The 27647-nt window shown below is 32.4% G+C and overlaps 1 protein-coding gene and 1 long non-coding RNA gene across 5 annotated transcripts in view; both read left to right on the top strand.

Moving 5' to 3' along the window:
* Positions 1–27647, top strand: part of LOC118197259 (uncharacterized) — a 72534-nt gene that overhangs the window by 17038 nt on the left and 27849 nt on the right. For all 4 annotated transcript variants that reach the window (XR_015041947.1, XR_015041946.1, XM_085819907.1 and 1 more), the window contains exons 3-4: positions 3665–3875; positions 7705–7962. Coding sequence is in view for 2 of the 4 variants with exons in the window: in XM_085819907.1 (XP_085676033.1) it covers positions 3665–3875; positions 7705–7962 (469 nt within the window). In the remaining 2 variants the exon portion in view is untranslated. The remainder of the gene's footprint in view (positions 1–3664; positions 3876–7704; positions 7963–27647) is intronic.
* Positions 7987–14059, top strand: LOC146996108 (uncharacterized). Its single transcript, XR_015041948.1, has 4 exons — positions 7987–9541; positions 11738–11815; positions 12062–12127; positions 13885–14059. It is a non-coding gene; the product is annotated as an uncharacterized LOC146996108 (long non-coding RNA).

Raw genomic sequence — 27647 nt, 5'->3', positions numbered from 1 at the left:
TCTTATCGTAATCGGATTGGTGGCAGGCACGAGACCGGCACGACGTCTTTTCCCTTTATATACTGCGAGATATACTGGTCACTAAACATGTCTTCACCTTTCACTCAAACAGGCTGATTGTTGTCATGTGACCATGCGTGCTCTTGTCATACCCTATTATCTCTGTCCTATTTTCTAATGGTCTCTGTTGTTTACGGTTTTCATGAAATTCCAAGAAACACAATTCTGGGCCAGTTTTATTTTGAGCACCCTTTATTATTATATAGACTATAGAACTTATTAATTACTTATACTTTATTAAGACTGTAGAGCTCGCTGCTGATTGCTGGATATATGTCTTGAAGGTTCATGAGTAAAATGTCATAGGTGCTCTAAAACAAACACTGTTTTGTGAACCTCATGTTGATCTGATAGATATGAATTTTTTGGGGACCTGGAGAAAATTTGTGGGAGCATTTCTTCAATGGAAAATATACTGTTCAGGATCCATACATTTTCTTTGTGATGACCAATCTTTTAAGAACACTATCCTTCAGCTTTAAATGCATCCGGAGCTTTCATTACACATCTGTCAATCATTTTTGATAGTAGATTGTTCTAGCTTTTGAACTCTTTTCATAACAGACTTTATGGTATGCCCAGTTAAATATTATTATCTGTGTAGAATCAAATAACACAGCAGTACATCAGTAATATTATGAACTATGATGTATATATCTTCTCAAATCAGCTTGTCAGCATATTAATGATTCTCATTAGAGATTAATGTTGCTAGAGTTGGTTTATTTTTGCTCCACTTTCTTTCTTTTTTTTTTTTTTGGTACTTTGTATTAAAGTGACTATTTTAGAAGTTGCCAAATTTTCAGAATGCTCCAAACTAGCAAGCAGTAGTTCTAAAGCAACTTTGACATTTTGTGTATGTTTCTTGACACATTGTATGATTCTATAAACACATCTTGATATTTTTGTCTTTAACACAATTCTAAAATATGTGCTTGTAGAACATACCTGTTATTGAAGAAGAAATTCTGGTAAAATTTTGCTAGAAGACAAAATGTCGTTTAGGGAACAGCTGCATTGAATTCGTAAGTGTTCGCCACAAAATTTCCACTAGAACGAAATTTCGCTTGTAAGTAAGTAAGTTTATCGATTGTTTTCAGTTAGGAACATTGATTTAAATTATAAACAAATGCATAATTAAAACTAAAATATATATGTATATAGTAAAAATTTTTGCTGTTATAAAACAACATTCTTTTTCTTGTATAAAATATTACCGAACTGTATTGAGGTGACTGTGTTATTAGCTACCCTGTTTTTTTTTTTTTTACTTGAAACTTCTTCCTCCAACATTTCACATGTTAATGTCTGTCACAACATTAACATGTGAAATGTTGGAGGAAGGTATGAATGTTTATCAGTTAGATCAATCATCAGTTAGTTAATTCAATCTTCTTCTGAATGTTCTTGGATAGGCAAATCTTTTTCATAAGATAAGAACACCTTCACATCACTGTCATTCTAATTCAACAAGTGCAAACTACTGGCCAAGTGGTAAAATTGCTGAATACTAGTAGTTTGATCTGGGCTCAATTCCTGGTGAACAGACTGGCTGCAAGGAAGTTTTTTGTGGTTTTCCACATTTGTGATGCAAATATGAATGAGTTTCTTTTAAAAACACGTCATCCATGTAGGCATGTATTTCCTTAGCTAAATAACCCTTGCATGCTTTGCCATAATCTGAATAATCCCTAATTTATCTTAAATTACAGACATGGAGAAATGGATGCATTATTTTTCCATTAGCTGCATATTTTGTTAGTAGCTGTTTCAAAAATCTAACTTTAAAAAGTTATTATTTCCCTAGCCAGAGATAATTAGAATTCATTACTTGAAAGTTTTCTTGACATTTCTTCAAAATTTTAAATCTGATAGTTTTCTTATCTTTTCATTAAATTAAGAGTAACTAATCAACTAATTAATTTAGGCTGATCCGTAATTTGCAGTTAGCAACTGACTGCATATTAAGGTTTAGTTGATGAGATTATTTATATAAAAAATACATTTTTTTCACTAGTAAAAGATTATTCTAAAAGTTGCTGGAGTAATTTTATTATTTTACTTTCTTATATTTTAATAATTACTAGCGGGCAAGCCCGCCAGGTGAGCGGGCTGAAGCCCGCTTATCATTGTTCGTGTCTGGATATTGGAATTAGAACATTTTTTACTGCTTTGTGAATAATATACCTTCTTAGAAAAGAATGAGGAGTACATCGCGTGTGCTTTTTCTTTTATCAAAGAATATTCTGGACTCGTTCTGAAAGATGTAGGATCATCTGAAAAATTATGTGTGTTTTTGGTGATAAATGCAAATGAAGTTGTACAAAAACATAAGAAAATTTCATTGAATCACACAAAAAATCATTCAGGAAACCACAAAAGAATCATTCATCAAATGACAAAAGTTTCATTTTATAATATGACTTTTTGCCATCTCTCTGGCAGCTGAGAAATTACTTTTTTGAAAGCCTTGTTAGGTTTATTTATAAAGAAGTTATCGATGTTGATGCTTGATAATCTTTAGAGAAGTGAACTCCAGGTCGTTCAGAGAACTTTGAATGGATATAATGTGATGAAAATCTGAGAGGGGGGTTGACACAAAACATCCCACCCACATTCAAGTAGTCTTGGTCTATTCATCAGAATGTGGGACTAAGCATTGTCATGATGGAAGACAACAGCTCATAATAATTTTTAATGCCACCTTTACAAGAAGCATTACTTTTTCGGATGCAACTTTCATTTGATGTTATTGAAAAAGGTTCTTTGGCTTATCCCGTGATCCCTTTTTTCTGGTAACATTATTGTATAGTATTCACTTCCCATCTCCAGTAATGAGCCATTTAAAAGGGGGAGAGCTTCTTTATTTCTTTTCAGCAAAGAACCGCATGCTGAAACTTGAGCAAGCATTTTCTTCTCTATTAAAGCATTGGCTATTCATACATCATGGTGGCTACACACCCAATTTTCTTTCTGTATTTTTCTAAATGATAGTCCCTGAACTGTATAATGTGGATTTTGAACAGTAGTTTTTTTTAATAGGTCCTTTTTTACAGAGTGTGGTCATACAGATAAGGCATCGTCTTCGAGGCTGAAAGTTCCATGTGTAAACTTCTCAAATCATCTTTGAACTGTAGCATTAGAAATTAACTTTGAAGTGAATGCATTAGATACAACATTTTCATGATATACAGCACAAATTTTACTAGCAATTTGACTAGCATCTTTCTTTTTTTAAAAAAAATAAAAGCATAAAATGATGAAAACGAACTTTGAGTTTTTTATTCTTATTTAACTACACTGGAAAAAAAAAATATGTTACAACACATGCTGGAATTTCACAGCTCAAGAAGAAAAGGTTGTACTTAAATGCCTGTTTCAATCAAGGTCACTTCTTAGCTGTAACAAAATAATTAGAAGAAAATGCTCTGTGCACTGTATTCTGAAAAACCACAGAACGTTTTGGATGACACAATATATATATTCTGAATGAAACTCGAGAAAATTCTTTAACATGCCAAATTTTTAATGTGTGAATTTAATTAATATTTTAAGTTTTTTTATTATTTAATTTAATAACTTGATGTATGCTTTGTTTTCATAGGTAAGATTGGCTCTTATAAAACATACTGGCGCTACAAAACATGAAAACAATTATAAACCTTCAGCATTTCAGATTAGGTATAAAGGATGCAAAGGCATGATTGCTGAAATTCCTGATATTTGTGGCCGTAGTATTGGAATTAGGCCAAGCATGATAAAATTTGAATGCTATACTTCAGATCAGTTGGAAATTGTCAAAACAAGTGGCCCAAGTTAGTTGAAAATTTTTGGACTTGTTATATTTATCTATATTTATATTAATAATGTATTTATAGTGAACCCTCACTAAAGTAAGACTCATAAATCCAAATGATATTCATCTTCTATGGAGGTGGTTGGCGTAAGACAATTATCAATTTCTGACCTGAAGTCTCTTGAATAGCAGTGTATTTATTAATACAATTATAATAAAAAAATTCTCAATTAATTGCAATAAATAATGAAAATAAAGCTACTTTTATGAATAGACTTAAATGATTAGTACAATGAATCTCCTCTAAGATGGCAAACTGTGTCTCCAAATGATTTTGATCTTCTGTGAAAGTGGCCATTGTGTTTAGTAATAATCAAATACAGATGCTTATTTATATTTCTACAACTATTGTTCTTTCTCAGATGTAGCAAAGAAAAGGTTCGCTACATTCTAAGGGAAAAGAAAGATTTACATTATGAATTTTATGTAGTAATTTTTAAAAATGTTATCCTCACCCAGTGGAGTCTGCCTTATTTGATTTTTGCTTTTGTTTATTATTTGTTTTTCTAAACCAGTTTGAGCATCATAAAAATAAAGTCGCCATTTTATTATTTCCTAAATTGCAGTTTGATTGTTTAAAATTGTTTACAGAACTTAAAGATTCTTTTAAAGCAGAAGTGTTTAATCTTGGAAGGCATTATGACCAACCTTTGCTTATATTTAATTTTCTTGTTTAAAGTGATCATAAACAATCTGAAGCTTTCCATAAAGAATTATGGATGAGTATTTTTAAACCAAGGGGGGCCAAAGCTGAATCAGTTTTTCCGAAGACTAAAATTTTCTTTCTTGCATTTTTATTAAAATTTTTCAGTGTTTAGAATTCTGTGTTTTATTCTACCTTTATGCCAGCTTTCTTTGCTACAGCATCTTCAGTTTGTCTTTCGTAAAATTTAATGCTTTAACTTATTATTTTACAGATGTGTTAATCTGAGGTTATGAACTGTCTGTGGCATGAATTTTTAGATCTGATCATGAGGAATAATATTTAAACAGCATTCATTAACTAATAATAAATTGTATAATTACTTATTTTAGCCTTTGTTTTCATAAACTTTCATTCATTAAGATGATACTTGTAAGAAGGCAAAATATTTTAAGCTAAGTGACAAAAAAGTCTCATGACTGGATGAAGGCAGTCATGTCTTTCGAGGTCAAAACAATTTAGTTAACTTGACATGAATGAAATTTAAATTAGAAAACTTCATGTATACATGCATTAAAGTGTCAGTTAATAAATATGACTGATTACAGTGTTGGTAACACTAAAATTGCAAATGAACTGCCTTGATGCTACCTGAACTTTGGTTTATTATATACAGTCAAAAGTCATTAATCCAGACTCGTCGGGACTTCGGTGATTCTGGATTATCGATTTTTCCGGATTATAGATCATCAGTTTAAATCTGGTAAGATGGCATACAGAAATTGTAAAATTAAAAATATGAAACCATAATTTATGAAATAAAGAACAATTATGATTTAAAGGGTATCAGAATTTACAAAAAAAAAAAAAAAAAAAAAAAAAAAAAAGCTTAATATTTAGTCCTTTACTTTATTAAACATTTCTTTCACTGTAAGTTGTTTAAGTTGCTTGGTTTTATGTGATAATACTTTCTCTTTAATTCTCTAAACAGACATAATTTCTTCTTCATTTACAAAGTTCCGCTGTTCAAGTCCTATGATTGCTGTGTCGGGAATACCGACTAATTTGTCAATCGAAATTTTTTCTTTTTCAATAACCTCTGTGTCACTTTCTTCACTATCAGAAGTGAATTATGATGACGAGAAATTTGATTTAAATCATATGAAAGACGGAGTACATCGAGATGAAATACTACATTTAGTAAGGAATTAGAATCCAAATAAAATAAAACATCTGCCCTGAAGACAAGGATAGTGCTGACAGATCAATTTCCAATTCATTTCGCGCTGCGCCCCCCCCCCCGATTTCGGAATGGTTAGAGAAACGAAGGATTATGCCTTTATCCATTTTTTGCAGCAATTCCACAATTTTGTTTAATGGACTTTGAAACATACTTTCGCTTTGTAGATCCTTTACATATTAGTAAATATATATCGGAATTTCTATTTGACATAATCGAAAGTTCAAGCTTACTTTTATAAAATTGCTCTAACAGTCTGCAAAAAATAATAAGCCGGATCCAATTCAAAGATTAAGGAAAAACGCAATCTGCAACATTAACTGAATTAGATAATTTTAGCTTAGCTTATACTGTCCATTATACATTGAACGCGCATGTGCACATGCATATTCGCAGCTGTAAAGGTCTTACGCGCATGCGTGAACGTGACACATGCACAGAAAGTTTGTAGCTTTGAGGTCTGGATTTTAGATCATTCCGGATTATGGGTGTCCGAATTAACGACTTTTGACTGTATTACCAACACCAGTGAGTAGATAGGGGAAAAAATTATAAGCTGTAAATGTGATGACCCATTAAAAGAATGTTTATGTCATGGCTGTCAAGACTGTAACACTATAATGAAAAAACATCCTTATTGTTAATTTAACAGTGATAACAAGTCTTTTCCATAAAATTAGTTTCATTGTTACAATAAAAATTAGAAATGGATCTCTTTAATTATATCATTACATACATTATTTTAATTTGATAGCAAAATAAGATATTTGAATGATTGCTTTTATGCATATTTAATGGTCTTAATTACGTTAAAGAGTGACTGTCTTGAAGAATAATATTATTATCAATATCATATTTATACATGTCTTAGAATTACTGGTCACTTATGAAAGGAGCTGTGTTATGGAAGTAGTTGCTATGAGAGTGTTTACTGTATTTTATATTCTGTAATGTATAATGTGCTTTATTTAAGTATTCAAAGAAAAGTTTTAATTTAAAACGTACCTTTTAAAAATAATCATTAATGAAATGGAAAGTTTTTTCTGATTAATTTAATTAAATGTTATTCAACATTTCATGCATTATTTTAGTTTACTTTAGAAAATTATTAGCTCCTTGAGAAACTTTATTTTGTTCTTTGAATTATTTATTGGCTTTACATTTCCAGTGTAAGGGAGAATTTCAGGGGGTTTTATTCTGCATTTACAATTGAATTATATTTTATATGATAAATTTGATTTTTAATCATATTTTATTTCATGGAAGGAAGTAATATTTTTTTTTTTTGCAAGTTAAGTGACATGTAACTGCATTTTTATCATAAAACTGTAATTTCAATTATTTTAAAGAAATTCATTTGTGAAATTCTTAGTATCTGCGTAAAAATGTATCATTAGTGTCTCATGCCATATAATTATGAATCTGTAAAATCATTTTTCCAGAGAAACAAGTTTGAAGTTAATGAACAATATTGAATATTAGGAAAATCTTAGTGAACTTTTAATTCTTTTATGTGCATTTCTTTCCCTAAGACGTAGTGTAAAATATCTTAAAGACAAATCTAAAAAATGTAATCGGATGAAAATGGCAAGAAACTAAGATTCATCATTTTGGTAATGTGATAATGATAATTGTGCATGTCATCCTCATTGAATTAAATTTATTTATTGAAATGCAAAATTGATAGAAGCCAGTATATTTGTTCCACAATAAAAAAAGGGCTGTTAACATATGCAGTTTTACAAATAGTTATTTTGTCTTTATTAATGCCATCTTTGCATTTTATATGAGGAGTAATACATTTTATTATTTTCAATTTTATCTGTATTATTGGTTTAATATGAGACTTTTCATAATTTTTTCATTAAAAAAATTTAATAATTTTTTGTTTTGTAATTTTATTAGGAAGATTATATTTGAACAAGCACCTTATCACAATTCTCGAACAGATGGGAGTACCTAAAGAAAATTTCCTAGATTTGCAAATAGATGTAATGCTTGATATGTTGAATTCACTGATTGATGAAAATGTTGCACTTTCTCATCTGGCTTACAACATGGACGTTTTCTTTCCATTTGGTGCTCTCCTAGACGCTGGCATTTCGTTTACAGCTGAACCATTTTTTAGGTCATTGTTGTTGGCCTTTCTCAAATCTTATGCTGGTAAGTTGAATTTTCATTGGTGTTTTTAAACCATCATAGCTTTTTTTTTTTTTTTTCTTTTCTATTTTCATTTAATCTTTAAATGGAATTATACTGTTGTATGCTGTAGCTTCTTAAAGATCTTAAATAACTAATCCAGTTGAGCAGGAAGAAGTTAATTTTTTTTTTTAAATTTGTAGACTAACCTTTTTTAAGAGAAGAAAGTAGTTCAGGGAAAGTAGTTCAGCTAAAAGTAGTTCAGGGAGCACTTAGAGATAAGCCTAATCCTCTTTAACATGCAAGATTTATTGCAGTAAATTGAAATCACTTGAAGAACAAAATTTAAAAAATAGCTTCATGAGAAGTATGCATGTCTTGTATATCTGTCTATGAGAAGAATAGCCTCTGCCACAGTGTCTGGCGGGTGGTGGTCGTTACAGCAACAGTGCTAGTATATTTTATATAGGGTCGAACCAAGTATTGCTTTATGTTAGTTTGGTACATTTATCTTTACCATATTGGCAACACCAAGCTCTCTCTTCTCTGTGTGCGAGCTATGGATGCTGATGTAATGTTGTGCACGTGTTGTTAAGTTTCAATAAAAAATGTGAAAAGATACGTTTCTTATTTTTCGACTTGCTTCTTCATATGACATCGATTTATTTAACATGGTAGCAGTTCTCGTGGTTCGTGAATATGAATGAAGAATTTAGTAGTAGTTACCGGTACTAGCGTAAAAATGGCATGTACAAGAAGCAGCGATATCGGCATACTGCTATTTGATGGTTCGGACTGTTTTAAGGTAGTCTACTACAGCAGCATTACAATACTAAAAATTTGTTTACACGCAGAATCACTAATTAAGAAATTATGTTGCATGAAATTTGGCAGAAATATAAAGCAATAGGTCAGTTTTCGAATCACAATGTTAGAATCAGGTTTGGAATGAAATTTACTTAAATATTATATTTAAAAAAAATTAGTTTGAAATATGTAATTTTAATGTGTAGTTTGGAAAGCCATCAATAGATAGCGCTACGAGTTAAAATTTAGCTTTGTAATCTTATTTCTGCAAAAATTCACGAAGTAATTGATTTTGATATCAGTTATAAATCATATTTTTTTCTAAATAATATTTAGAAGCGTTTTATATATTCCTTTATACACAGTTTTCACTAAACAGTGTCAGCTGTCAGCGGAATGACGTTTACGGCAACCCTATTGCATTGCTATTCCGCACTCGTTTTGTTTACATTTATTTGTACTGTGGTCAGTTAGCAAAAAAATATGCGAAAATATCAAGGACGACAGAAAAAACAACCTGGTTTTAATAAAAGATCCAGAATTCAGCGAAAACGTTGAGCTCAAGAAAAAAATATGAAATTAAATTCCCGAGATGTGGAAGATTCCGAACAAGCGGATGTTTTCGAAAGGTGAGAAATAATTTATTCTTTATATCGACTACCTTGCGTTTATGATTTCGTAGTAAGTTAATTCCGAAGTAAAATATGCATATTTTTTTTATTGAAGGTCGGAAATTATTGATACAACTGCATCTGTGTCAAAGGAGAATCATTGCCCGGATGATTTTTTTTACAAAGTAAGGTTTTTTTTTTTTTTTTTGTATGTGTTTGTGTGTGTGTATGAGGGGATGCTAATAATTGTTCAATTCTTTTATAACAATTTATTCCTCCATTCACACTAAATTGTTGGGAAATATTGAAAGGGTAAATTCCAATTCACAAGGAATTGCTGAAATAATTGAATCTTTTCAAAAGTATGAGCATGTTCTTGCGATCTAAATTAAATTCACCATCAGTACATGGTATTATTGGAAATTTTATAGTCATATGTTTGCTACGAAATGCTTTGTCAGTTACCTATGGTATATTTTTACAGGTGTATGCACATTTCATTCATGTGCTCGCTGTTCAACTTGCTTTTTTTTATTATGTCACTTACTTGGATGTTAAAACTTTCTTTTAGCATTGGAACATTTTATGATCATTTAGTAAAATTTATATATAAATATATATTATTGCTTGTTTATTTATGGTTCTGTGTATTTGTCATGCATGCATGTTGTGAAGTGTAGTTTTTGAAAAATATGTCACAAATGATAAATTCCACCAAAAGCTGAATTGAATTGATATTGGGATGCAGGTAATTAGAAAATACCTGCCGTGTATTTTGAGCGTAAACCATACTAGTGCCAAGAATGGGACCAATACGCTCAGGCTTGCTTAGCCTTTTTGCCATTGTCCAAATTGAATTACAGTCAAAAGTCGTTAATTCGGACACCCATAATCCGGACCTCAAAGCTAAAAACGTTCTGCGCATGTGCCGCGTTACCACATGCGCACAGGCGTTTTACGCGTGCGCGTAAGAACTTGACTACTGCGCATATGCGTGTGAGCAAGCGCAGAATACGTTTTCGCCTGCGCGTTTAATGTATAACGGACGGTGTAAGCTAAAATTATCTATTTCAGTTAATGTTAATGATTGTGTTGTTCCTTAATCTTCGAATAGGATCCCGCTTATTATTTTTTGCAGACTGTAAGAGCAATTTTATAAAAGTAAACTTGAACTTTCGATTATGTCAAATAGAATTTCCGATGCTGGAACTTCCAAAGGATCTACAAAACGAAAGTATGTTTCAATGTCCAACAAACAAAAAGTGAAATTGCTGCAAAAAATGGATAAAGACATGAAGAATGTGACAGAGAGGTTAGTGAAAACGAAAAAATTACGATTGACAAGTTAGTCGGTATTCTCGGCACAGCAATTAACGGGACTTGAACAGCGGAACTTTTTAACTGAACAAGAAATTATGTCTGTTTATAGAATTAAAGAGAAAGTATTATCACATAAAACGAAGCAAAATAAACAACTTACATTGAAAGAAATGTTTAATAAAGTAAACAAATAAATATTAAGCTTTTTTTTTGTAAATTTTGATACCCTTTAGATCATAATTGTTCTTTATTTCATAAATTACGGTTTCATATTTTTAATTTTAGAATTTCTGCATGCCATCTTACGAGATTTAAACTGATGATCTATAATCCGGAAAAATCGATAATCCGGAATCGCCGAAGTCCCGACGAGTCCGGATTAACGACTTTTGACTGTATCTCTAGTAGAAAGGGAGTGAATGCTTTCTCTGTATAACAATAAAATATCTGTCTGATCAAAAATCTACCAATAAGAAACTTTTCATATGTGACAGACTTTCTGCAAACAGAAGTCCTCAGCTCTGTTCTTGTACATGTTTTTTAATTTTGGTTCAGATGTGTACTTCTCAAAGGAATTCTTCTCATAGGAAGATTGTCTGAACATTTAAAAACTATATTCTGCTTTTAGGGGCCTAATATTTTAGGCCCCTAAAATTACTATTGAAATTTCTAAAATGTTGAAAAATATGTCATCTGGATTCTGTGCAAAAAAATATAATCCCTTTTTCATTTCTGCATTTGCAATTCCTGCATTTTCTTTATTCCTACATTTTTTAATTGGAAGGAATTTCATTCACAGAGCTCTCTAATTTATTCTTACAAATCATGTAGTAATGTATCATTTTAGATAGATATAAATAACACATTTTGTAATTTTTCTAAACTGTGGTTATACAGCATGATATAATAGCTACACAAGGTATGGCGAAACAGTATACAGCAATATCTGTTGCACTGTCTGAGATGGGTGGTAGTCATACATAGCTTAATGCTTAAATTTGTTATGTGTTATTCATGTTTTTTTTAATTATGTTATAGCAGTTTATTTCTTTCATTCTTAGGTCTGGAAGTGAAAAATTTGACTTTTCTACGCCAGAAGTTACAGCTAATGTTCCTAAGACAAACCAGGCTTTCTTGAGGTAAGTTGGTTTATTTCTAAAATAGATATTAGCTGTGCATGATATTGAAACTCTTATAGTTACTTAATTATGGTTAATTAATTATGTATTAATTTAGAAGTCAAGCAACCAAAATCAGCGTTATATTTTCAAATAGTGAATATTTCAAAATATGATGCTGACTTTTGTTGCTTGACTTCTAAATTAATACTTGGTTGGCGTGTTATTGTATCTTAATTAAACTAATTATGGTTCTTTTCTTCTCAGTTCTAAACTGGACATTTCAGTTATTGACTCTGACGTAGAAGGTAGAAATACAAGCTCTCTTTTGAGGTAAATATGTATTTCTCTATGCCAAAATTAAAATGGCATCATTTATGTTTTTCTTTTATGGTGTTACATTATGTTGTTTACATACTGATAGCTATTAAAACTGTTAAGTATAGTATTGTAGCTATCAAAAAGAGGGGGGATGAATTTGATTTGTACCAAATTTGGACGTTTTGCATGAAAGAACTTGAAAATAAAAGATTTTTTTTAAAATATATTCATTACAATCAGTGAAATTTTCAGACGGGACACTGAAGCAAATGAAAATATTTTGGGGTTCGATTCTTTTGATGGGAGCCTCATCAATAAGCCTACTATCTTTTTTAAATATTGCTTCTTTTTCATTGTTTTCATGATGTTTTATTTTCCCTTCATGAAAGAGATTTTTAATAATTTAAATTTTGTTAATAAAATATAACAAAATGAAATCTGTGATTATGTGGCTATTATTTTTTCCATATATATTTATTTGAGAAAAGCCAAAAATTTTATCATTTTACAGAATTTTTAAGAAAAATATAAGGATAAAATTTTTTAAATAATTCTGATTATTACCTTTCCTTTCCTCTCGTAATGTGCCTCAAGTTAGAGCAATTAGAAAATAAATTTAAGTCATGTGATATTTTTTTCCATGTTTTTTTTAGGCTTAGGAGTATAAATTGCTTATCCCCACAAGACATTACATCTTCTTAGTATGCCATCCTAAGGCTCCATTCAGATGATGGTATAAATGTCATAGACACATAATCATAAGGCATAAAATGTGGGAGTTCCATTCACACCTGCGAGAGAGGGTCTAAGCCATAGCCAATTAGAGAAGCTAAATTTGTGCATGCATGTATGTGTCTACAGCTTTCTCTCTCAATAGGTTTCATGTATATGCTCTGATTGGCCGACTCTTATATCAAGTCGACACAAAGTTGAAAGCTTCAAGCTTAATGCCCAAACTAGTTTTTGTGACATAGCAAGGTCTGACTGCGAAGCGTTGTTAGTTGGGAATTATGATATTTATACAACAGCTTGAATAGAGCCTTAGAAAGCCATTTGGTAACTGAGGTATCCACCATAAAAGAGTTATTCTTGCCCCTCTGAATTCAATGTTTACTGGAACACGAACATTTTATACTCAGGTGTAGAGGCTCTTCATGTGAAACCTCCGGCACACAAAGTACTGACTAATATTGCACGAGCGAATGACACTGCGAGCATGGAAGCAGCAGTTGTGAAGATGACTCATCTTCTTGTAGTAATATACAGATAATCCAGTGTATTATTATTGTTAATTTATTTAAAACTGACATTTATTTAGATCTGTGGTATTTATAAGGCAGTTTATCAATAGCAGGTAGCATCTTGCCTCTTTGCTTTGATCAGGGCCTGTGCAACCAGTGGTAGTCAAAATTTTTAGAATTTAGAGAATAGTGCATAGCAGAATTTTATAATTTAGCAGAGGGCACTGAGCAGCAGAATTTAGAGGCAAAAAAACGTTCAGAACTTACGAAGACATCAGCCAGCAGAATTTAGGATATGCAGAGATTGCACTGAGTGGCAATAGTGCATATGTTACATTTGCTATCTGCATTATTAATTTGTGAAACAATTTCAGCTGTTTGAAAATGCATAGAAATTAGAGAACTGTTAGAAATTTGTATTTCTTGCAATTTCTTTTTTTTTTTTTTTTTTGGGGGGGGGTTATGTGATGTACTCTGTTGTCGAGTCTATGGTGTTAAAAATATTTTATCATTTTTTTTTTTTTTCAGGTGTAAATTTTGTGCATGATTTGGCTTTCATTGAGACGTCTCTGGGTAAGGAGTTACTAAGGAAGAGAAACTTACATGCAGGTTGAAGCATGCAGTGTCAAATGTATAAGGAATATAAAAGATGCTGTATATTAGTATAAGTTTGAATAACCATAATAAAAAAATTTCTTGAAAATTGTGTTTTGTCTGCGAGTTATTAAAATTCGAAATAATTAATTACAATATTTATGAAAATTTTCGAAAATAAAAATACAAGTAGTATTTAAAAAGTACTGCAAAACTCATTTTTAAATAGAAAAATTATTCTCAGATGAAATCCTTTCGATTATGCAAAAGGACTTTTTTAGTATTTGAAAGGTTCATTTGAACTCAACAACTGAAACTAACGTATCTCCAGTTCATTGATACCGACCATTTTTGAAATGCTTTTAGAAAGTAGTGGGTTCATTGATACCAACCATTTTGTTGGTATCAATGAACCCACTACTTTCTAAAAGCATTTCTGTCAATTACTAAGGGCTAATGAACAGGTGTTGAATTCTCAAGATGAATGTTGCCGAAACAGAAAAAAGTGTACTTCAGAACATTTTGCAGTAGCTCAAAGTCACGGACCTGATCTATACTGTAGTCAGGGAGAAATTATTCCCCTTCCTTTTCTTTCAAAAGCTGAGTTTCCAAACGCACAACGGGAGGCCGTTGCTAAAAGCTGTGGAACCAGTTTTATAGCTATTCTTAGCAACTTGTGAGCTGTTTTTCAGATAACACAGTAAATCTCGGGGAGGGGGGATTTGAAATCATGATCACTGCCGGTACGGCAGAATTTAGGTACAGCAAAATTGTAAAATTCAGCGAAGCATCAAGCTATAAAATTTTAGAATTTTGGGGGAAGGGCACTTGACAACAGAATTTATTGCATACAAAGTCAGCAAAATGCATAGCGCAGTACCTGATTCATGATACAGCAGTATTCATTACCAATAGCAAACTTGTTTGAGGATAAGCTCGAAAAAATGTTTTCTAGTTGTTACCTAAAATCGGTAAACAATAATCTTTGAAAGATTATTCGATTATATCATTACTAATATGGTAAAAATTTGAAAAGCAATCAGAAGCCATATCTCTAGGGTCTTCACGTCACAATTTATTTTTATTTGTTCGAATATGATATTTAGATCTCTCTTCCTACAAGTATGTGTTTTCGTACGTATAAAGTATCAAAAATAATAAAAGTAATTAATAAATTTTCTCTAGTTGCTCTGAAAACTACATCTGAATATAAAGATAAGAAAGACATCAGTAAATTGCTGTTGTTATTTGCTGATCGTAATGGTAATCAACCGAACGTGATCACATATACCGTCTTCAAAACTTTGATTTTTGTCAAGCTTCATATAAATACTAGGTTTTTGTTAGTCACGTAACTTGGCATCCTAAATTTGAGATGACAGATGAAATAACACTAGTTCTGAATTAGCTAACTCAGGAAGTAAAATTTTCTTCTTCCCGTCAATATAGCATATTTATAGCTCCCAATGATAGCGATCACTAACTAAATATGTTATGGATTAGAAGCCTATTGCACTCCATAAGTTTTTCTTTATTCGCTTTATGTGCATGCATGCTAGCTTGTGGAAGAAATTAAAAAGCCCCTTTTTTTTTTTTTTTTTTACTTAGATTATTCAAATGTATACGCCAGACATTTATTTGTTGAACTGTAATTATAATTTGGAACGTGGTGGTAGAGCCGTTGGAGCCGAACCGAACGCCAGTTTGTTTAGAATTATAGAGTTTGATTACGCCAAAGCAGGTGAATTTGGAAAACACCAAAATCGGTCATGCATCCAACTCGTTCATCGAGGCTTGAACTCCGGATGAACTACCAGTGTTCGGTGGCTCGCTTGCTAGAATTTAGGGAGGAACTGATTGTTAGAATTGCGTTAGGCTCTTTGAATGTAGCAAAGCCACGAGGGTTACCTTCTTAAGATGGCAGGCCTTCGTGGAGGAATTTTCTGAAGGCTTAGATTAGATTATTATGGCAAAGCACAGTAGGATGCCTTCATGTTGAACTTTCTTAGAGAAATTGGCTCCCCATACACGTTACACATGGAGAAAATTATGAAAACGTCCATGCAGCCGGCCCGTTAGCCTTGATTCGAATCCAAGTCGGAACTACCAGTGTTCAGCGATTTAATTCCTCTACCGCGGGAGGGCCTAATTGCTGAAGGGAACTGGCTTGTATTCATGTTATGTACGGTGAAAACAAACAATGCAATCAGCTGATTCGTCTGGCATCGAACCCAAACCAGTTCGAACTTCCAGTATTCAGTAGTCTTAACCACTCGGCCACTGGTGGCGTGTGGGTAGGAGCTACAGATAATGTAGTGAGTAGCAAAAATCCCTAATAGTGGCCCTGGTTACTAGTAGGATTGTAAGTATATTGGTAATCATCCAATCTATAACAAGGAAATTTCGGAGCTTAATTGTAAAGTCAAATGCGACACTCCGATAAACGTGGTATATGTAGAGATGGAAAAATTTATTATTTAAAATATTTGTATTTATTAGTAATTATTTTATAAAATTTATTCTTAATTTAGCGTTTAAGAATTCTAAGAGAGTTATCTGAGTATTTTTTCCTCCTCTGGTAATCCAATAAAATTGAGTAAATTTATGTTCTGTAATATCTTTGCGTGTTATATACATACTTTTTTTTTTTTTTCGTTCAAAGTTAGACAAGTTTACACAAACAATACAGGTCGAAAAGAGAGCTGGTCTGCACCCGGTGAGCCTGTCGGCAGTGTCGCAAAGCGTAATTTGACTAACGAAAAGATCATGCTTTGGATCTGGTGAGATTACCGTGGTGAGATCCATAAAAATGAATCTCTCCATTAGTCGCACTATGCATCACATAAACGTCAGCTGTGCGCCGCATGAGCTGACTCAAGCAGATAAGGTCAGACGTGTTCGAGCCTGTACTATTCTTCTCGAATATCAACGCAAAGTTAAAGTTCTGGACCAGATAGTCACTTGTGTTGAAAAATAAATTTATTTCAACAACATAGGCCAAAAATTTAGTTGATCTGTGCCCGCGAGTCCGTCGGCAGCATCGTAAAGCGTAATTTGACTAACAAAAAGATAATTCTTTTGTATTTGGTGGGATTGCCGTGGTATTAATCACAAATAGTATATGGAAAAAGGTAAAACCCTTGACAGTAAAGGATACAACGAGATGCTAGTGCATGTTGATGCTGCTATCAAGGAAAAGAGTCGAATTGAGTTCCGGCGCAGAAAGGTAACTTTCCATCAAGATAATACCATACGTGTCTGCATTCACCGGCTGGCCTCTGTACGGACTCGAAAGGGATCTTTCACCACACCCACCGTATAACTCCGATATTGCATGTTCGGATTTCTACCTTTTTTTCACACTTGCAGCTACATCTTGCTGGTCCTATCTTCACTTCTGCACAAGACGTCTGAAATGAGGTTGACCTGTGTTTGGACTCGGGCCACCAAGTTTCCGAGCCGAAGGTTTTGAAAAACTACCAAAACATTGGCAGAAAAGCATAGATTTTTGGTAGTGAACCCGCACTAAAGGTACTGACTGCTTTTTTTTTTTTTTTTCATAACTTTATGAAGAACGTTCGTGCTTAAAATTTTCGTTACAACCGTTAAATTCTGTAATTTATGAATTCCTTCCCACTTCTCATGTATTTATCAACTGTACTTTATGAACCTGATATTCCTACAATTATCAGCTGTACTTTATAAATCTGATATGTAGAAATGCAATTTGATTTTATGCATTTCAGTATCAAGTGAAATTTTTAAACTAATCGTTCATTATAACACTTTATGTTGTTTTCATTCAAAGCTGAACTCAGATAATGTGCCGAGGTTGAACTACCAGTAATAGGCGACTTTAGCGCTCGCCCGCTAGAGTTTAGAGAGGAACTGAGTGCTAGAATTAGGTTAGGCTCTTTGAATATAGCAAAGCCACGAGGTGGCAGATAGCAGATGCCTTCGTGGAGGAAGTTTCTGAAGGCTTAGTTTAGTTTATAGCAAAGCTCCCCATACACGTTACACACGGGGAAGATTATGAAAACGCCCATGTAGCCAGCCCGTTTGCCTTGATTCGAACCCAGGTGGGAACTACCAGTGTTCAGCGATTTAACCGCTCGGGCGCGGGTGAGCCTAATTGCTGAAGGAAACTGGCTCGTATTCATATTACACAACAGGAAAACAAACCATGCAGCCAGCTGGTTCACCTGGGATCGAACCGAAACCAGGTCTAACTTCCAGTAATCAATATTCTTAACCACTCAGCCACTGGCGGCGCGTGGCAGAAGTAAGAGCCACAGATATTATATTGAGCAGCAAAAACCTCCAATACTGGCCCTGGTTACTAGAAAGATTATATATTGGTAATCATCCAATCTACAGCAATGAAATTTCGGAGCATAATTGTGAATTTAAATACGACACTCCGATAAACGTGATAAAGATGGAAAAATTATTAAAAAAGGAAACTTACTATGCAAATACATGTATTCATTAGCAAACATTTTATAAAATTTATTCTTAATTTAGCATTTATGAATTTTCAAAGAATTATCTCATCGGATTATTTTTTTCTCCTCTGGTAATCCAATATAATTGAGTAAATTTATGTGCTGTTAATATCTTTGCCTGTTATGTACATAGTTTTTTTTTTTTTTTTTTTCCTCGTTCAAAATTAGATAAAACTGAACGTACGTTACACTGAAATTACTTTGTCTAGAAAGTAAGCACTTGAATAGAAACAGATGTGGGATTTCATTTTTAGAAGACATGAGATCACTTTCTGTAAAGTAATGTTATAAAATTTTGAATTTGAAATAATCGTACTTCGTTTTTAGTAGCGCAGAATGATAAAGATTTAATGAGAATATAGCAAAGCATCTTTTTAGAAACGCTGTTATAATTTTGCTATTTTATTTTTTATGGTAGGTCAAGGAAAAGGCAGGCTCCTAAATACGGTAACAGCACATTGCTCTGTTTCATATATAGCGAATCCGCTTTGAAATGAGGCACGAAGCAGTAAAGTAGCTGAACACCAGTAGCTTGGTCCGACTGGCTGCGCTTTCGTGGTTTTACCCTGTGTAACTATTCTTCTCGAATATGTGTATAGGAGTCAATTCCCCTTAGAAAGTCTTTCACGAAGGCATCCTTTCCCTTAGGCAGATAGATCGTACCAGTGTTTATGTTATCAACATTACTGGTTATTTTCAAAAATGATCATCCTAGAAAGGTGATTGCCAAAAAGTATTCACTTCACTTATTTATACGTTATGCATGAATATACTCTTTTTAGTCAATCTAACATATATAAATTACTAATGCTCAAAACAAATTCAATTTTCAATATTCTGTTTCCTATTTGTTCTGTTCAATGAAACAAATTCATACACAGCAAATCCAAATGCATCGCTACAGGAAGATGATAAACCAGCTCAGTACGTAATTACAGTTGCATCCGGAAAAGAGTACATATACATATAAATATATAATATATATATATATAGACGATATACAACGATATACAATATATATATATATAAATATTATCATTTTTTAGGATGTATCTATAATATGTATCATTTTACTTTACTAAAATATAATATTCAATTTTGTAATTTAGGAATTTCTTCCCCCTTATCATGTATTATCAACTTGTACATTACCCCTTCAATTGTCAGCTGTATTTTATAAACCTGAAACATAGAAACGCAATTTGATTTTATGCATTTCACTATAATCTTGAAACTGATTGTTCATTATAAAACTTTATGTAGTTTTTATTCAAAGCGGATCTCAGATAATGTGCCACAAATTATTTCCACACTAAGTTTTTTGTGCAAATAATACGTCCTGCTAGTGTTTTTGTAATAAAATGCATGTTATTAATTGATTTCAAATTTTCTTTGCATCTTGATATTGCTGCCAAAGATATTCAATCAAGAATAGTATCTTTTACTACGTTTATGTGTATGGATACATAGACCATTTCTCCGTGTACTAGAAAAATTTAATAATGATTTATCCACTTTTGAAGTAAAAAATAATAGTTAGGAGTGTTATATGATTTTATAATACAAGTAAAAAATATATATAGAGCTCTGGAAAGTGCTAACACATATTTATGGAATATTATGGATGGTAATTTATGAAATATTATGGATGGATGAGTAAATGGAATATTATGTGCATGCTATATATGTATACACATATCATCAAGTATAAAATCATTTATATATAATTTTTATGTCGCGATGAAATTACCAAAATGCTTAAAAATCTAGTATTTTTAAAAACTGTTTTCTTCCGCAGAATAACGGCAAATTATGAAACATTACGCAACATTGAAAACAAATTTTGCGAAAAGAAATAGCGACTGCTGCACGTATCTCACAGATATCTTTCATTCAACACAAAAGTGGAAAAGTTCTATTCCTGTTCAAAACATACCCTGCAGTCTGAGTCACAGATGGAAGAAATGACAGCAGGTCTTTTGTTCAACTGAGGGGAAGTGTTTTATGGCTTACTCACTTTCCCACCAAACGAGTACAGTGGAAGAGAAGCTTCGTTGCCATAGTAACCAGGCTGTAGGTAGTCTTACAGATTTGAGTCTTTATCGCTCAATGTTCGTAGCGCCATCTGTTATTAAAAATCGACATGAGAAAGGGGTATTAAACGCTCTTAATTGGAAAGTGCGTATGATGAAATTTCTTCAATTTAAAAAGTGTAAAGATGTGGTTCAGCGAAAAGTCAGTGAAAACGATGATGTGGAAAAATGGGAAGAAAAGGATATCCAAGCTACAAATTACATTTACTGCGCCATAACAAACAAACAGTTGGAATATATTCATGAGTGTGAGACTGCATTTGATATAATTATGAAATTTGATGCAATGTATTTAAAAACTTCAACATCTCTACAAATTGTTTGTCGAAATAACTTAGAATGTGTGAAATTAAAAAATTATCCTGATGTAAATATATTTTTCGATGATTTTGAGAAGTATGTGAACGAACTGAAACATGCCGGCGCCACCGTGATGGAACAAGAAAAATTGAACTATATGCTAAGAATTATTACACAAATTACAGTCACATTGGTGACTTAATAGATGTATTACCAAAGAAGGACAGAACAGTCGATTACCTAAAGAGAAAAATCAAATCAAAATTACTTGAAGAGAAAAATGATTATGAAGATTGTGCACCAGCAGAAAAATCAAATGTGTTCAAAATCGAAACAAGCAAATAGGGTCCACAAGGGAATGTCTGTTATAATTGTGGAAAACCTGGTCACATTAAAAAGAATTGTTGGCATGTCCATCAAAGGAACTATCGTGGTAATGGCTCCCCTAATTATTGTGGTCGAAGTTCTTCAAACAATCAAGGACGTAGTCATGCTTTTAGTGGACATCGTGAACGTGGAGCATACAATAGATGTATTACCAGAGAAGGACAGAACAGTCGATTACCTAAAGAGCAAAATCAAATCAAAATTACTTGAAGAGAAAAATGATTATGAAGACTGTGCACCAGCAGAAAAATCAAATGTGTTCAAAATCGAAACAAGCAAATCGGGTCCACAAGGGAATGTCTGTTATAATTGTGGAAAACCTGGTCACATTAAAAAGAATTGTTGGCATGTCCATCAAAGGAACTATCGTGGTAATGGCTCCCCTAATTATTGTGGTCGAAGTTCTTGGACGTAGTCGTGCTTTTAGTGGACATCGTGAACGTGGAGCATACTCTAACCAGAGAATAAACACTCAAGGCAATAGTTTTCACACCACTGTTATTGAAAGTAACATGACAAGTTCCAGTGCAAATACTGTGACGAATAAAAATGAAATCGATTGGTTACTGGATAGCGGATGCACAGACCACATTATAAACAGTGATGAATATTTCAAAGAGCAAGTCACTTTGAAGGATCCTATTCAAGTGAAAGTCGGTGATGGAAGGATTTTGAAAGCTACAAAGGTTGGCAATATAATAGTTTCTTTTCCTGTATATAACTCTGAATCTATTGTAACATTGAAGAATGTATTTTATGTAAAAGAAATGAAAGCAAATTTATTAAGTTATTCGAAGATTACTGATAATCATAAAATAGTTTCAAAAGAAAAGTTCTCTAAAATATATGATGTCAATGGTTCATTAGTAGCTATAGCAAAGAAAGAAGAAAGATTATATAAAGTAAAGAGTTATGTTAAAAATAGTAAAATATTTGCAAATTTGACCAACAGTAAGTTAACATTAAAAGAAAAATTGCACCGTTCATTTGGACATGTAAATTTTAAATATCTGGATATTATGTGCAAAGATCAACTATTAGAAGGAATCCCTAAAGAAATAGAAACCGAATATATGAAGTGTGCCATATGTATTGAAAATAAAATGCACAATTTACCATTCAAGAATAATAAAAGAAAAGCAGAAGATATTCTAGAGATTATACATACAGATGTAAATGGACCTCGCAGAACAAGTGGATGTAATGGTGAGAAATACTTTGTGAGTTTTATTGATGATTATAGCAAGTTGGCAAAAATTTATTGTATCAAATCTAAGGATCAAGTCTCTGATTGCTTAATTAAATATGTAAATGAAATTCAAAATTTAACAGGGAAGACTATCAAAGAACTAAGATGTGATAATGGTAGTGAATATATGAATAGCAAGATATACAAATTTGCAAGAGAAAAAGGTTTCAAGATAAAGTCATGCCCACCATATGTACACGAATTAAATGGTACTGCTGAGCATTACAACAGAACTATAATGGATATGGCAAGATGTCTTTTAGCCGAAGCAAAAGTTGACAGACATTACTGGCCTGAAGTAATTAAAGCTGCTGCTTATTTGAAAAACAGGACATTAACAAATACTATTGTAAAGAAGACACCATATGAAATATTTTTCAATAGGAAACCATCTGCTAATGAATTGAAATTATACGGAAGTAGAGTGTATGTAAGAATACCAGAAGAAAAGAGAAAGTCGAAGTGGGATAAAAAGGGTGAATTTGGAATTTTACTTGGGTATACAGAAGTTGGATATAGAGTTTTGATGAATAACAGAATAATAGTTGCCAGACATATTGATATTATTGAAGAAGACATAATGTGTTAGGTTGTGATGATGAAGATAAGAATGATGATACAAATAAAAAGAATAAAACCTCAAGAAGTGTTGTGTGAATCGAGTAATGATAACTCCAAGGACAGTGTGGTAAATGAAGATGAAACAAAAATTGGAATGAGACCAAGAAGGCAAATCAAACCACCAGTTCGATTTCATGAAGAATTCAGGTACTACTGTGTTAGTGCAAATTTTTGTGATGCTACAGTTCCAGGTAACTTTGAGGAGGCGACAACATGCAGTGAGGCTGGACATTGGAAAGAGGCAATGGACAGTGAAATGAACAGTCTTGTTAAAAAAAACACTTGGACACTAGTGACTAAACCGGATGATAAAGCAATTCTAGATGTGAAGTGGGTATTCAAAAGAAAACCAGGTAATGTTTTTAAAGCTAGATTAGTGGTTCGAGGTTTTCAGCAAAAAGATAGTATTGAGGACACTTACTCCCCTGTCATCAAGATGCAAACCTTAAAATTGTTACTTTCATATTCCTGTCAGTATAATTTAAATATTCATCAAATGGATGTTGAGACTGCCTTTTTAAATGGTTATGTTGTGTCTGAGGTTTATGTTAAACAGCCACAAGGCTATAATGATAATTCGAATAGAGTGTATAAATTAAAGAAAGCACTATATGGGTTGAAAGAAAGCCCTCCCTCGTGCTTGGTATGAGTGCTTTAACGAGTATATTGAGAGTCTAGAATTTTGTAGAAGTAAATATGATTATTGTCTCTATGTAAAATCTGAAAATGATGTATTTGTATATATTCTTTTATTTGTTGATGATTTGTTGATATGTTGCAGAGATACTCGGGTAATTAATGATATTAAGGAACAGCTTCATAAAAAATTTAAAATGAAGGATTTAAATAAAGTAAAAAGCTACATTGGAATTGATATTGAATATGATAATGAGAAAAGTAATATCTTAACACTGAATCAGGAAAATTATATTGAATCTTTAGCTAAACTGTATGGTATTAAAAATTCAAAGCTTTATGATACACCAATGGAGACTAATCTTAAACTAAGCCAATCTAATTTAAATCAAAATGTCAAATATAGAAATCTAATAGGAGCACTCTTGTATATAAGTCATGGTACTAGACCAGACATATCTTTCAGCGTAAATTATTTAAGTAGATTTCAAAATTGTTATGATGAGACACATTTCAAATATGCTTTGAGAGTTTTAAAGTATTTGTATTTAACAAAACATCTAAAATTAACCTATAGTAAAATTCTTAAAACTGATATTATGAATTGTTATGTTGATGCTGATTGGGCAGGTGATATTGTTCACAGAAAGTCAACTACTGGGTTTGTTATTTAATTATTTGGTAATCCAATTTACTGGAAATCCAAAAAGCAAAATTGTGTGACAAAATCTTCCACTTTTGCCGAATATATTGCTCTATCTGAGGCTGTGACAGAAATTAATTTCTTGAAAAATGTTGTGAATGATGTTTTTGCTGATATAACTCACCCCATTAAAATTTATGAAGATAATTCAGGAGCTTTGGCCATTGCTAATTATGGGAACTTCACTAAAAATTCAAAACACATAGAAGTTCAATATCATTATGTTCACGAAAATGTTCAAAATGGAGTAATTGAAATTGTAAAGATTGATTCAGAATCAAATATTGCAGATATCTTTACTAAGTCTTTAGGAAAGATTAAATTTATGAAATTTAGAGAAGGTTTGAAATTGAAATAAATTTTGTATACTGTTTATTTAAGTGATGTTTATTTAAATATATTTGCTTGAAATGAAATAGATTTTGGTAATCTCCTTATGTAAACTAAATTAAAAAATGTAAAAATGTTATTGGTTATATCTATGCTTAATTGTAAATGGTAAAGATGAAAAGATTGCTTATATCTGTTTATTTGTAATATAAATGTAAGGAGGCGTGTTAGTTTGGTACATTTATCTTTACCATATTGGCAACACCAAGTTCTCTCTTCTCTGTGTGCGAGCTATGGATGCCGATGTAATGTTGTGCACGTGTTATTAAGTTTCAATAAAAAATGTGAAAAGATACGTTTCTTATTTTTCAACTTGCTTCTTCATATGACATCGATTTATTTAACACTTTATTGTTATTTTGTTTTTGGCAGCTGTTGGCTGAGGGTTAAAAGAGTTTATCATTCGTCTTCTTAGTTTCATCCCAGCTGCATGCGTCATTTCTTTCAAGCCTTATATTATTTCTTTAAGCTATTTTTATTCTCACTGTTTATATCTTTTGTACTAGTATTTGGTAAAAATTTGCTTCTATTTAGTTAGACTTTCATAGTGCTTTGATAATCACCAATTTTTTAAAATGCCTTTCCAGTTTAAGAAAGGTCAACCTTTAAAGTTTCAAGCACATCAAATCATGTACAGTGTCGCAGAATTTTGCGCTTCTGAAGCTTCAACGAACTCTTTAGTACTATTTAGTAATTCCTCTCCCTCAAGTTTTGAAGTGAACATCACAAGCTACTGGAGTATTGGAATATACAATTAAGAAAATTAAGCACGAAGTATTTATTAACAATGGGCGGAAATAAACTTCTAAGTACACCTGGAAAGAAACGTAAAAAGCCCTGCTGATCAAAAGCTGGTAGTTCGGTTTGAGGTTTGAATCCTGCGAATTTGCCACAAAAAGAATGAAAGACTATCAAAAATGGGCAACAATGAGCCTTTGGCAGAGGCGAAACCCCCCTTGTGGATAATGAAGAACACTCTATGGTTGATAAATTTCCAATTATTGTGTTCTTGGGGACCCACAAGCAATAGCATACTTTGTGTAAAAATGAATTTTTAATCTTTAATGAAAATTAAATAGGTTTTATTTTATTTTATGTTAATGCAACAAAGCTAATTGCAGTCATAAAATCTAAGTTTTGTTTAATTATATAAATTTTGTATGATTTTAAATATAAAATAGATAACTGAATAATTTAATAAATATACAAAAACATGGGTGACATGAGACATCTTCAATAACAAACAGTAGTAAACTGTTAGTTGCAGTGTCAGTTGAAAAAAAAATGTGTTGTCTTTGCAACATTCTCAGTAGCAACTGTAGAGTATATAAACATCAGAGATGTAACACAACTTGGTGTTTTTGTGTGAGGTGTTACAGATAAATGTGATATAATTCAGGAATTGTTATAAAAAATTCCTATAAAAGGAAAAATTGATGTAAGGAGTTGGAATAAAGGCCACATAATGACTTTTGTGAACACAGTGTATATTGTGTTTTCTTAAATCTTTCCATTTTAACTTAAAGGAACTTAGAAGTATGAGAATGTTTGAGTTTTGGATGCTAGTAACATAATTAACTGTATAAAATATGAGATCAATTGATGAATGAGATTGTGTATAAATAAACAAAATTACTTTATACACACACTGCAAATGAATTAGAAACCTTTGAGATTTTCATTTGAATGTGTGCTAGGGATGAAGTTTGCAAATTTTTTTATGGCATGGGCTACACATGGTTAGTATTAGTAAGTGTAAGAGTATAAGTAAGAATGCTTTTCAGAACAAATGAAGTAAAATTGGAAAAACAACAGATCTTTCGCTATTTGAAAAGGGCTTATTTTTAATGCCATTTAGCAGAGATAAAATTTCAAAGATTTCGATTTCAAAGATAGCAAATCTCATTAGGTTCTCAAAAGCAGCCACATCAAAGTTTTCAAGAGTTCGAATCAGAATCCACAGTCCTTCTGTAGAAGACATTATTGCGGTTCAAGCACAGTTTTCCAAGAGAATGATCGGCAGCATCTCTGGCGAATTGTATAGCAGAACAGGGACTCTACTGTGCTTCAACTGACACAGTTCATCAACCAAGGCTCTTGCCAACAGATTTCAGCTCAAACCATGTGTAGGGAATTGCAGAGGATAGGAATGCATAGTCGGGTGCCTATGAGAAAACCACTCATTTCTGCCTGACATGGAAGGAATTCATTTGCAGTGGTGTCTGGAAAGAAGACACTGGGTATCTGAGGGTTGGTAATGGGGTTGGATGAATCACGCTACACCTTATTTTGCACTAATGGAAGGCATCAAATTTGCCAAGAACCCCATAAAGCCATGAAGCCATCTTGCCTTACTTGCAATGTGCAAGGGTCTAGTGGGAGTATCATGATATGGAGCGTGTTCTGCTGGCATGGAAGTGGTGCCCTGGTGTTCGTCGACAGTAAACAAACAGCCATGAGATACCTAGATATACTCGCAGATCAAGTACAACCTGAAATGTTGCATTTTTACCATGATGGCGATGAATACTTCATGGACGATAATGCAACTATACATTGTGCTGGAAGTATTCAAAATTGGTTCGCTGAGCATCAGTCTGACTTCCAACATCATCCCTGGCTACCACATAGCCTGGACCTTAACCCTGTAGAAAATGTATGGGATATGGTTGAAAGACTCATCTGACAGTACTATCCTCTTCCATCTAATTTACAAGATCTAAAAAGTTGCATAGCCAATTCTCTGGACATAAATGCACAATAGAAGCATGTAGACTCAATGCCCAAATGAATCAGAGTAGTTATCCATGCAA

The sequence above is a fragment of the Stegodyphus dumicola genome, chromosome 7 (genome assembly GCF_044657685.1).
Source record: "Stegodyphus dumicola isolate Sdum_Otavi_A_Nest chromosome 7, ASM4465768v1".
Taxonomy (NCBI): Eukaryota; Metazoa; Arthropoda; class Arachnida; order Araneae; family Eresidae; genus Stegodyphus; species Stegodyphus dumicola.
The sequence above is the reverse complement of the archived record's forward strand: the minus strand, read 5'-3'. Positions and strand labels throughout refer to the sequence as shown.